This window comes from Lutra lutra, chromosome 2 (genome assembly GCF_902655055.1).
Source record: "Lutra lutra chromosome 2, mLutLut1.2, whole genome shotgun sequence".
NCBI lineage: Eukaryota > Metazoa > Chordata > Mammalia > Carnivora > Mustelidae > Lutra > Lutra lutra.
The window spans coordinates 137,089,998-137,103,405 of NC_062279.1; the positions used below are offsets into that span (position 1 = coordinate 137,089,998).

General features: G+C 44.5%; 1 protein-coding gene across 3 annotated transcripts in view; it reads right to left on the reverse strand.

Moving 5' to 3' along the window:
• SETD7 (SET domain containing 7, histone lysine methyltransferase) overlaps positions 1 to 13,408 on the reverse strand; it is a 47,194-nt gene that overhangs the window by 11,751 nt on the left and 22,035 nt on the right. For all 3 annotated transcript variants that reach the window (XM_047718480.1, XM_047718481.1, XM_047718479.1), the window contains exons 4-6: positions 9,528 to 9,717; positions 5,525 to 5,606; positions 2,658 to 2,775 (exon numbers count right to left, since the gene is read on the reverse strand). In XM_047718480.1, coding sequence (XP_047574436.1) covers positions 2,658 to 2,775; positions 5,525 to 5,606; positions 9,528 to 9,717 — 390 coding nt within the window. The remainder of the gene's footprint in view (positions 1 to 2,657; positions 2,776 to 5,524; positions 5,607 to 9,527; positions 9,718 to 13,408) is intronic.

Below are 13,408 nucleotides of genomic sequence, written 5' to 3' on the forward strand. Positions count from 1 at the left end.
TCCCCCGCTCCCAGTGTGCATGCTCATCTACAACAGCACTCACTCTCTGCAGGCACCAACAGATTCCCTTCTCCAAACCACTGCCCCACTCCAACCCCATACCCCAGCATCTGCTGATGTCAGCACAGCAGGGTTTTTTTTTGGAGCAAATAGGATTATGTTAAACATTTTAAAAAATATTATTTTAGAGAGCGCACGGGGAGCAGCAGAGGGAGAGGGACAAGCAGACCCCTGCTGAGCAGGGAGCCCCAGTGGGGCTCAATCCTACAACCCTGAGATCATGACCTGAGCTGAAACCAAGAGTCAGAGGTTTAACTGACTGAGCCATCCAGGAGCCCCTGGGATCACATTTTTATATAGAACTGTTGACTCTCACAGGTGTACTGCCTCTCTTGCCCCTAAATTACAATTACGCTGTTGTTTGTATCTTTTTTTTTTTTTAAGATTTCATTTATTTATTTGACAGACAGAGATCACAAGCAGGCAGAGAGGCAGGCAGAGAGGCAGGCAGAGAGGCAGGCAGAGAGAGAGGAAGGGAAGCAGGCTCCCCGCCGAGCGGAGAGCCCAATATGGGGCTCGATCCCAGGATCCCGGGACCACGACCTGAGCCCAAGGCAGAGGCCTTAACCCACTGAGCCACCCAGGAGCCCCTGTATCTGATTTTCATTCAATAAATATTTACTGATTGCCTCTCATATGTCAGGCACTATTCTAGGTGTAGGGGATACAGCAGTGACAAAAGTGAAAAAAATCTTCACAGATCTTAATATTCCAGCCCTGTCATATGATACTGATATATGGTACTTGGTACCATCTACTTTTTTTTTTTTTTTTGGATTTTATTTATTTGACAGCGATCACAAGTAGGCAGAGAAGCAGGCAGAGAGTGAGAGGGAAGCAGGCTCCCTGTGGAGCAGAGAGCCCAATGTGGGGCTCAATTCCAGGACCCTGAGATCATGACCTGAGCCGAAGGCAGAGGCTTAACCCACTGAGCCACCCAGGCACCATCTACCTTATGTTGCCATTAGTTGTGTATTTTTATCTCCCCAACAGAATCTAAAGATTTATTTATTACTTTGGAGCGAGTGGGAGGAAGAACAGAGGGAGAGGGAGGGAGAATCTCCAGCAGACTCCCCATTGAACGTGGAGCCTGATGCAGGGCTGTGTCCCACGACCCTGACATCAGGACCCAAGCTGAAACCAAGAGTCCGGTTGACTGCACTACCTTGGCACCCCTCCCTGACAGGATCTAAATTTCTTGAAGGCAAGGAGGGGGCCCCATTCGTGTCCATGGCACAGCATAGTGAGTCTCGCCGGGAGACAGATTCTGCTATTTGACAGCCCGCTTGCACTCTGCTGGTTCCTGTACTTGTGACCTCGGACAGAGAGCTCACCCCATTTCCTGGACCAGCCGTGCTGCAGACACAGAGGTCTGGCCATCACCAGGGGGTACTGTACTGTGTGCCAGACCATGGCTCAGTTTGAGGGCCTCGCCATCTTTGTACAACGGCTGTGAATGGGCAAAAACTTGATTATTTCACGGCATGTCCCCCATAGTATTCCACAGCAATAAGTGAAAAGGGGAAGTACATGAATGAGGGATATGAGCAATAAGTCCACGTCCCATTTGTTTAATGCAAGTGGGACCAGAAGGAGACCACAAGCCGTCTCAAACAGCCGACTTTTTGCCCTTGAATGGACATGTAAGGAAGTTCATTGTGACGTGAAGAGGCAAAAACAAAAACACCTCAGAATTCTGGAAAATACATCAAAGATTGTATTTTAAAAGCAAGAGGTGATTAACTTTTTATTTTTGGCTTTTTGGGCAATAGAATCTTTCCTGCCTGGATATAGGTTACTGTATGACTTTCACAAATACAGAAGTAGGGGGCCTTCTTATAAAGCCCTCTGTGCAAGATCATAAATTAATTACTGACAGAATCCAACTGGATCCCAATTTTTCAGACCCTGGGTGTAGTACGGTACAAAGCAATTGCTGTCTTCTTGATGGGCGCCGTCCCACTTTCTGGAAAATAGCTGTGAAACTTAAAAGAGAGCCCAGAGAGTTCCCGTGTCCCTCCCGCCGTATGAGGCTGCAGTGAGGAGAGAGCCATTCATGAACCAGGAAGTGGTTTCTGACCAGACACCACATCTGCAGACACACTGATCTTGATGTCCGGCCTCCAGAACTGTGAGGAATAAATTTCTGTTGTTTACAAGCCACCCAGTGTATGGTATTTAAAAAAAACAAAGATTTTATTTATTTATTTGAGAGAGAGGCGGACTGAGAGAGAGAGAGAGCGAGAGAGTACAAATAGGGGGAGCAGCAGGCAGAGGGAGAGGGAGAAGCAGACTCCCCCTGGCCCTCCAGCAGGAAGCCTGACGTGGGTCTCGATCCTGGGACCCTGGGATCATGACCTGAGCTGAAGGTAGGTGCTCAACCGACTGAGCCATCCAGGCACCCCAGTGTGTGGTATTTTTGCTATAGCAAAGACAATTGCTGTAGACAATATCTCATCAATTTTACAAAAAAAGACTGTGTATTCCTTCATACTTCTAGTGAATACTAAAATAAAGGGGCTAACAGGAAAATTAAGGGTGTTTGAAACCAAGCCCTGTAACCAATCAAGTTGATTCTCCACTTTGACCCCACTCACCTCTTGGTGTGTAATCCGGACTCCATTATAAAAAGACATAACAGTGTTAGGTCCCACCGCTACCTTTGAAAACAGTCCTTCTCCAGCACTGGAAATGAGCGATTCAGCAACATAAACCCTAAAAAGAAAAAAGGGCCGTATCATGGTTCTTTTCGTTTGATATGTCACTATATCAACCACCAAAATATCAGTACCACTAATGAATCTGAAGCATCGGTTCACAGAAATCCAGTGAGGAAGGAAGGGAGGGAGCATGAGAAGTTAAACCACAGTATTTGGCACTGGAAACTGAAGAACTCATACTCCTGTATGTTTAAGAGTGGTGTTTAAAATCCCGCTCTCCAATATGGATATTATTCCTCACAGCCGGCCCTTGAACAACATGGGTGTGAGCTGCAGGCCACTTACATGCAGATTACTTACAGTACTGAAAATGTCTTGTCTCTTCCTTATGACTTTTTAAGGTTTTATTTTTAAGTAATCTCTCCATCACATGGGGTTCCAACTCACAACCCCAAGATTAAGGGCTGCATGCTCTGCTGACTGAGCTGGACAGGCACACCTCCCCCCTTATGATTTTCTTAACATTTTCTTTTGTCTCGCTGACTTTACGGTAAGAATACAGTGTGTAACACGTATCACATACAAAATACGTGCGACTCAACCGTTTATGTCATCGGCGAGGCCTCCAGTCAACAGTAGGCTCTTAGTAGCTAAGTTTTTGGGGACTCCAAAGTTACACGTGCATTTTCAACTGCACGGGGCGGGGGCAGGGGTTGGTGCCCCAACCCCTGTGTTGTTCAAGGTCTCACTGTATTCAGCAAGTGCTTGATATAAGGTGTTTTTTTTTTTTTTTTTTTAACTTACATTTTTAGGGACTGAGTATTTTCACTGTCTTCCTGGATAAGTAAACCATTTCCAAAGTAATTAAAGCTGTACCCAAGCTTGCCAATGCCAAACAGGAGGGAAAGACTGTTTCAACTTAGCCCCAAGACGAATCTTTCACACGAAAGAGTGACAATTAATAAAACATATCCAATAAGCACTTCCCAACAGAAGAGTTTATCACGGGTCTAACAACTATGGCCCCAGACCCACATCTGGCAGCTGTGCCTTTTTGTAAATGAAGTTTCATGGAACACAGCCACCCCTATTTAGTTAGTGTTGTCTATTGTTGCTTTGGGGAGACAGAAGCAGAGCCGAGCAGTTGCAATAGAGACCCACAAAGCCTCAAATATGGGAAGTGTGGCTCTGTACAGAAGGAGTCTGCAAATCCCTGGATTTACAGGAAGACAGTGCTCATGACAACTGAACCACATTTAATAGGAGAGTACATGTGTGCCCCATCAACAGCTACGTCAGTTCTCTGGGCGCTGGGCTGTAATCACTTTGGTGGAACTGGTCATCCCTCATTTGTGTTACACGGATTGTCTGCTTCTCTTGTGGACTACAGGGGACTGCATTATTGTTTCCGACTCTTTCCTCCTTCCTTATGGTAGAATTACACGTCCCGGTACTTTGCTGCATGACCCTCTGGTGCTCCTTTGGAGTGGGGAGATGATGTACCCCCGCCTGGATCCCTCTGGCCTTGGCCGTAGGATCTACTTTGCTACTTGAACATGGGCAGGAGGACTACATGCCAGGACTCGGGTGGTAAGACGCATGGTGAATTTCTGCCAGCTTCCTTGAGTTTCTATTCATCTCCAAGGGCAGAAGATGCCCCAGGGGGCTGTTGCTCCTTTAGCTGGAGTCTTGGAACACAGACGTGTGAAATAGACCCGAACCCAACTTGAAATCTGGAGTCTAGCCTTGTTGAGCTGCGCCAAGAGGAGTCAAGTCGAGCCCAGTCGGAAGGAGCTGAAGCTCGGCTAACCTACAGAACCATGAGTGTAAAATAAAATGTCGCGTTCATAAACCACTGTGAGTTTTGAGGGCGTCCTTACACAGTCTCATCACAACGACAGTAACAAAAAGGACCGACACACAGGATGGTCGCGCTACTGTATTTTGGGGCTAACAAGAGACCAAACCTTTCCCTTTGTAAATGGACCAGGGCTCTGTATTAAGAAAGAGACCATTCATTCATTGTGACATTGTGGTGTGAGTCCTGTCAGTCGACCAGGGAAGAGGCCCACTTTTCAGATGGGAACAGGACAGGAAGCGAATGGAAGTCACGCTTTGTAAGCCATGCTTACGAAGAGCAAGGCAAAGAGAGAACTAACTACCTGCTGAGGGCTCTCTTCCTCATGAACAGGCCAGTTGCTGGGGGTATGAATCTTAGGCAGAGTACTAGAGAAAGCCACACCCACAACGGCCAACTGGAGTTTAGAGAAGATGGAATGGAACAGGACTTGACACTTGGGGAGTGAGCTTATCGAATCAGAAGCCCGTCATTCATAAGCTGGAAGCTTGTTAGGTTTCTTATAGTCTTTCCTTCACTGCTGTTCTCCCTTTGTAAATCAAGAAATTGTCTAGCGTTCGAGATCCCCTGTGGCTGGGCTGAGAAAAGGAGGCATTCTGGTTCCTGCCCAGGTCAGAGGTTTAAGGAGTTTGAAATGCTCCCCTAGAGGCCAGCATGCGGCTGCAGCATCAACTGTACCAGGGCCCCAAGAAAGGGGACAACGGGCCTAGAGGGTTCTCTAGACGTAGATGTTTCCTCTGGGACTGACCCACGGCCGTTCTGTGCTTTCTGGGTGGAGAAACTCTCTCACAGGGACGGATTCCATACAAGCATAAAAACACTCTTCCTCGGACTCTCTGAATATTTTCTTCTACTCAGAGGGCTATAAAGGAGGGTTGGTTCCCACCACGAGGGTTATTTAACTTCCTGTAAACAATGCCGTTCAAACCACAAGGAAGAAAGTTACCTCTCTGATTCATATGGATCTGGAAGAAGAGCACGGGTAGAAATGCAGGATGATGTCGATTTGTCAAAGTGGTACACCGAACCTGAAAAGCAAGTGAAAATCTCAATCTAGAGATTACTGAGTTAGGGAAGAGCTTTCAAAGCAGGAGTTAAATAATGTAAACTGTTATTCAAGTTACACCGACTAGGATAAACTCTTCAATATAAACGCACGGTCTTTAGATTTGCGTTTGAGTTTATTTTTATGTCTTAATGAACAGCCCTCAGACGTATCTCTTAAAATCCCATTTTTGGCCTTTAAATTTTCTTTCTTCACATGGTTTACAAAGTGCTTATGCAATTAAAAATTTTTAATCAAGAACCTGCTTTGTCATGAAATTTTGAGATCTCTCTGGTCAGATAGGGTTGGATGATGGTTTTAGAGTTTTCTTTGGTTTTCTTCCTACTAGACACCCTTCTGTAGACTCCAACCACCCAGCCCTGGCAATTGTCCCCTTCACTAAAAATAAACATTCGCCTCCCCAGAATTAAGAACAGAACTGCTTTTGATAAGGCAAAAACAAAGTCTTATTTCTATAAAGGTAGTTCAGAAGCCAATCAGTAATTTATTCCAGAAACTAAGGACCACAACTGTTCTAGAATTAACACTGGTTCTCTGCAAAGGATTAGCCTCTGAGAATCTTCCCAGAGCACAATGAAGACATCTGTGCTCTAATCCCTCCTAAGAAACACATTTTAGAACCGAAGGTTTACTCCTTTTAGGCACTAAGACATCACGAATCATCCCATTAAGCAACTCCTCTGCAGTTACCAGGTCCTTCTGGTTTTTGTTTGTTTGTTTGTTTGTTTGGTACAACCACAAAACGCAAATCAATGCCTCAAACTAAAAGTTAAAAAAGCGAGCCAGATCAGGGGTGCCTGGGTGGCTCAGTGGGTTAAGCCTCTGCCTTCGTCTCAGGTCATGATCTCAGGGTCCTGGGATTGAGCCCTGCATCCGGCTCTCTGCTCAACGGGGAGCCTGCTTTTCCTCCCTCTCTCTCTGCCTGCTGCTGTGCCTACTTGTGATCTCTCTCTGTCAAACAAATAAATAAAATCTTAAAACAAAACAAAACAAAACAAAAAAGCAATCCAGATCAGTCAGTGTCTAGCTAGGAAACAGACCATTTGCATATTTTGAAGAGAAGATTTCACTCAGGGAATTGATTCTATGGAGCACAGAGGAATTGAGAAGCCAAAGGGACCAGCGAGGAACCCAGAAACTGGCAGGAACTGTCAGCCAGGTAACCCTAAGCTGGAGGGACAAAGGTGGAGGTGGTGTGTCTGGGTCTGGAGAGCTGGGGTATACCTGGCCAAGGAAGCTGGGATGTTGGGGGGAACCTTCCCGGTGGCAGGTGGAATCAGGAGACAGGCCCCTGCTTGGAGACCCTGCTGGACACAGAGACAGCTTCTCCCTGATGCTTTCCCTCTCCATGTCCCTGGCCAGTGCCTCCCTGTGGCCAAAGCCAGATAGAAGCCAACGCATAAGAGCCTAGGAAATGTGGCCTGCAAGGGGCAGAAGCCCCCCGCCATAAAAGCAGGGCAGCAGAAGGCCGAGAAACGCAGTGGGGGCCAACTGGTAACGGACCAACGCACAATCCGTTAAAGGAAGTCAGCTGACAAAAGAAACCCACATTTTTAAATGAAACTTTTCTGTGAAATACTCGTTCTATTGTGCAGAAAACCTCTGAGCTCCCCCTTCCCTTCATTAGACTAAAGCTGTCATCACAAAGGTCCCATGTGCCAGCTATACGGAAAGCCCCACATTAGGGATGGGGCAGAGGCAAACGGGAAAGGCATCCCCGGCTGCTTTCAAGGGGCTGATGCTGTCTTTTCCAACACACCCTGTCCCTTCCTGTTTTTCTGCCACTGGCCAATGCTCCGGGCCAATGGAGCACACCCTTTACTTTTCCTCCTCTCCTCTGTAATTTATACCACACCCTTTGACCAGAATCCATTCATTCCCTTGACCGACATTAATTCTAAGGGGCGAGCTAAGCCTTAGGATGCCACAGGAATGACCAGAGAAAGGAGTTCTTTTGTGGAGAAGGTAAAGAGATGAGGCAAGAAGAAAACCCAGTGTGAGCCCACCACGACCAGTTCTCAGGAATATAACTCTCTGAGATTATCACCCTCGCTTCCCAAAATCTGTTGCTTACTCACACCAAGAGGAATGCAAAGAGAACAATAACTTCTCTTATGCTGTTGTATACTTGGTGCCAATAGCTGTGTTTTATAATGAAGAAACAGATTCTGAAGGGATATATAACTTGCTCAAGACCATACACTATGGTAAATGTTAACACTGAAACACAAACCAGGTGATTCTCAAGTTCACGGCTCTTGCTGCTAAAACACTCTACCACTTCTGAAGTTTTAAAATGGGCATCACCCATTGGGACCCTCCCCTGGCCCAGAGCCCCTCACTTCTAAACACGGTAGCACTGTCTCCGTTCAGAACTCATGTGAATAGCACAGAGAGTAGAATTTGAAGTGCGAAGATTACTGTTTCACTTAAAAAAAAAAAATCTTTTCATTTTGGAAGGCTTTTAAACTTATAGAGAAGTTGAAAAGATAGTATAGGGCACCCCAATACTCCTCACAGTTTCTTGTAATGGTAACTCCTTAAGTTACATGGTATGTTTGTCCAAATTAAGAAACCAACATAGCTATGTTACTATTAACTAAGCTTCATACTTTTTTCAGATTTCACCAGTTTTTCCACTAATGCCTTCTTTCCGTTCCAGGATCCAATCCAAAATCCCTCACTGCATTTAGGCTGCCTCAATTTTTAACTTCAAAAAAACAAAACCCGAGACATTTAAAACAACCAAGTTGGACCTAAGTGTAAATGCTAGATTTCCTATTTTTGGACCTTCTCCTCTGGAGATTCTCCTTTGGATCGCAAAGAGCTAAATATTATTTAGAACGATTAATGCATAGATTTATTCTCTTCTCTCCTTCTTTTCTCCGTATAACCTAACTTAGATTAGACACACAGGAATATCTTGCTTTCAAGGAATCAGACCAATTTAAACAGACTTTGTTTGTTATGCTACCCAAAATACAAAATCCTGGTTTTTCTCCTTGTTTTTTTTCCCCCAGACATTCTACAGTAAATCATTTTATACTCAGAAAAAAAATGCTTAGTATGCCATACTGTATTTCTAAAAGGAAATAGGATTTTTTTCTATTATGGATTCCATCAGACTCACTCATGTACCCACCACGTGCCCCGTGGAGATACTAGGCTCTGAAGGAGGCAGGGGATACCAACATGGATTTATCTTTCCCAATCAGAGCTCAGGCTGAATCAGTTTTATAATTTGTACCAACCCAGAGATTTACCTAATTTGATTCTTTAATATCATTAAGCTGTATTTCAGTTTTTTCTGAGATCTAACCTTTTGAAATTCACCAAATTCCTGCTATCATCTCTTCGCTTCTTCCCTGTCTCAGAATTATACAGCTATGCCTTTATCTTGACTTTTTAGCACCTGCTACTGAAACGCATGGCATCTATTTCCCCATCTCACTGATACTTGGCTTGGCTGTGACCTGCTTTGTACAGTGAAACGTGGGTGAATGTGACATGGTGTCCATTTCAAGCTAAGCTTTCAGAAGCAGCACAGGTGGCTACTCATGCACTGGCTTCCTGGGGCCCACCTGGGAAAATCTTGACCCAGGTCACCAAAGTCCCTTCAGACCGGGCCCCCAAATTAAGACGTATAAGGCATAGTAAGATAAGAAGCCTCAAGTCCAGCCATGTCCAGCCCAGCCCAGCCTAGACCAGCTGGAGTACAGCTTGCCAGCCGACCTGTATGTGAGGTATTGACGTGTCTGTTATGCAGCAAGGCTGATTAATACATGATTCAAGTGGTCTAGACAAAGAAATTCATTTCTCTCAAATATGCCCTAACAACCTGCTTTGGAATTAGAGCAACCCATCTGAAGCAGATCCAACTTACTTCCCGGCATCAGCTCAAAGTGAGGTCTTCCTTCTTCAGTGGACATAAGGGTAGCCAGTTTTCCCTCTATCATCTCTCCATCAATGAATTTTCCATAAAGGGCTGTCCTCTCATCAGGGTACACATAGGCTATCTTCTCTCCAGTCATCTCCCCATCTTCATTTACTTCTCCCACAAGGCTACCTCCATCCTGACAGGAGAAACCAAAAGCCAGAAAACATTATATGTAGTATTTATCCACAGGACATGACTTCAAGGAATTTTTCTTGCATACTGCCATCATTGATAGTGCTAACATGACAGTTGAAGAGCTCAAAGCTCAAAGTGAGTGAGAAAAACATGATGCATACCTCCCCAGCCAGCCCTATACAAATAAACTGCTAGAAGTTACACACACAGAAGCATAGAAGCCCGATTTAGGGAGTCAGAGACCGAGCCCCACTTTTTAACCCTGACAAGTTATCGACACTCCATTTTGGTTCATTATCTAAGAAGCAAGTGCATTGTACTTGTAATATTAGTTACAAACTATTAAAGGAGGTGTAACTATGTGTTAAACTGTGGACCCACACCCAACATGATGAGGAGCTAGAGCAAGATGGTTTTACTCACTGTTCATACCATCTCACTTCTCCATGTGGGATTTTTGGATTTCAGGTCCATTAGGAAAATCTTTAGTTCAAATGTATCTAAGAGTTAATTTAGTGAATGTGAGTAAAGAGTGTTGTCTGCATGTCCTAGGAGATAAACAAATGGACTGTGGTCACTGCTATTGTGAGAATCCTACACTGCCACTTTCTATGGCATTACAAGGAAAAGGGAAAAAAAAAATCAACTAAATTTGATTCCCTCCCCCATCACCTCTTTCTTCCCACTTTCCTTTCTTTACTGCCCCCTTCTGTCTCCTTCCAGGAGAGAGAAGCCAGCTGTATTTTCTGCTTAACTGTCGCTTGCTTGCATTCCTAAGGGTCATTAAATACTTTAGGGCACAGGCTCTGATATAACTGTGCACCCTGGTAAATGCTAGGGACACAGTAGGTGATCCATAAATGCTTTTTGAACTGAACTGGGATTACCAGTTCAGTAATCTAATAAATAAGCTAATACATTATCAAAAAATTATTGAATCTAGGGTCCAAGTGACATTTCCTTTTTTCCTCCCCATGCAGAGGGTCTTTATGGTATAACTGAAAATCTGAGACCTATGTGGGTTCAATATAACAACAGTAATGCCACGACATCTTCTGAAAGCTTGGTTATTTCTCCAACTCAAAGGTTCTAGAAACAGCTACTCCAAGTCAGCGGTGTAGGACGGTTTCTGAGTGATCTCAAATGCTGCTTACTGAGAGAGGGCAGGAATAAATAACACCAGGTCCATGATTTCTACAGCTCACCACAGTCTAATTGCTCTTTGGAGAAAAAGGGTCATGAATTTTAAAATGAACCACAGCACTTTCATAGAAAGAAAAACATTTGGCAGCATTTTTAACGCATAGAAAGTGCATTAGAGCTATCTAATTGCTCTCCTCCCAGAGTTAATTCTTAATAAGCCAGCATAAATGGGACGATACTTTCTGTAAGATCTGCCTTCAGGCTTTCAGTGGTGATTACTGAGCTGAAGGGTGTTAGCACACTTGTGCTCCTAACACGCCGTAACTAACGTAAGCCACTGTCACTCCTTATTAGTGCAGAATTCTGTCTTTCTAGGCTCTCACATTTTTTTTTCCTTAAGTACCTTAAACTTCTGGTCAAGGAGGTGGTGAATGTATTTGTCTAGTATGATAAAGCAGAGATTCTTCTTTTATTTCGAAAAGAAGGTATACGTTTTAAAAATAGATTATTCATTTTTTTTTTGAGAGAGACAGAGATAGAGCACAAGCAGAGGGAGCTGCAGGCAGAGGGAGAAGCAGGCTCTCTGCTGAGCAGATGCGGGGCCCGATCCCAGGACCCTGTGATCACGACCTGAGCCGAAGGCAGACGCTTAACTGACCGAGCCACCCAAGCGACATCACTGTTCCAAGGTAAAAATTTGAAGGACATAAGCTATCTTGGAGAGTAAGCTTATAAATACTATAGGGCCAATCATGATTTTCCCTGCCTGCTCTGACTCCAGATCACAAAAACGTCCTTGTTTGCTGTGTTGGGGAGCGTCGAGGAGGAAGGCGCTGTCTTCTGTCCTCTGCTCAGTGGCTCCTCTTCATGGGAGAAGGAATCATTCATTTGATTAGTGAGCAGGCAGGGTCTGACACCCAGTGACACCCATCTCTTTATTGGGTGGGGGTTAACAGGATAAAGCCAGCTGCTCCCAGAGGTCCTGCTACATTTTCACTCACGCTGTCCTGGCAGCTGCCGGTGCCTGCAGGCTGCACCTGTCCCCTCTCCCGTCCTGTCCTCTCCTTAGGGAAGCTCCCTCAGGCATGCCCTACTCCCCCCCGGGGAGACCTGCAACTTTCTAAAGCTCTATCTGCTGCTGGTCCAACTGTTTAGTTCATGGGGGGAAAGCAGAGAAGCCCATTTTGACTTCAGGTCCACACCCCATCTCCAATCCACCACTGCCATTAGAATAAACCCACCTTGATCTCTGACACCTAGAAACACAGGTGTCTCGGTTGAATCTGAATCCAGGGAGAAAAGGGGGTGATTAGCTCCCTCACTGCCAACAGATATCATATATAAAGCAAGTGTTATTCCAAGTTAATTTTGGATGCTCCTATCTCCCTAGTGCTTCTTTCCCAAGGCAGAGTCTCCTTTTGGCCTTTGATAAGATAATCATGAACACCAAAGGCTAAAATATAGGCACACCATTAGGCGTCAAGATGCAACTACACTGAGTGGACTGGATCCATTCATCTTGGTGCATCTTTGATCTCTTCAAGAGACTTTAATTGATCATCGTCGTAAGATGGCAGGTGGGAGGAGGCTCTGGTAATCCCCATTTTGCCTCTTTCCTCTATCCAGGCTCCCGCAGAGGGTTCCACATTCTCTGACTTCATGATTCACTGTCATGTCAGCAGATCCCCGGTGCCAGGCAGCAAATGCTCCCCCGGCCTCCTCACAAGGCAACAAAAGTTTCAGTCTTCCTAAGCTGGTAAGTACCGCCACCACGTCCTTCTTCCTGCCTTAGAGGACTTTGGATCTATTGCAGAGCCTACCAAGAAGATATGTCATTGCTTTGGGCATTATTTTAAACATGTTTTACAGTCTTCTTTCCTTAAGCCCTGTTCCCTAGAGTAAAACCTGTTTTTAAAGAACAATAATGTGTAAGGAGATTTAGCTGGGGCTACTTTTCCTATTACACATGTAATAGATCATTTGTTTTTATTAAATTTTTTAAGCATAAGAAGATAGGGTTCAGAGTAAGAAAAATGCTTTTGTATTTTGACTGAAGCTCTGGAGGAAATAAAATATTACTATTATTATTATTATTATTTTAAGTAAGTTCTATATCCCACACAGGGCTTGAACTGATAACCCCAAGATCAAGAGTTGCAAGCTCTACTGACTCAAATCAGCGAGATGCCACAGACAAAATAAAATAGTAAACAAAATATATTCTAAGGTCTATTTCCTGGCACATTTTCTGAAAATTCACTAATAAGAGATGGGCTATTTGAGATGCAAACAATTAGAACATTAATTCCCAACCCCATGGGTTGTGCCACATCATTTTGCTCTAGTAAACTCCAAAAGTATTGGAAAATGTTATCAAATACTCAAAGGCAAGTTAATTTTAATCGCCTTAATTTAAGCAACATAAGCCAAAATCACTTATAAAGTCGGGAGTAGGGTTGTAAGAGCAACTAATAATAGTGCAGTACATCCCCGAAGATGGGAGAATGCTGGGCCAGGTCTCCTGCATGAGAACCAGAATAAAATTAATA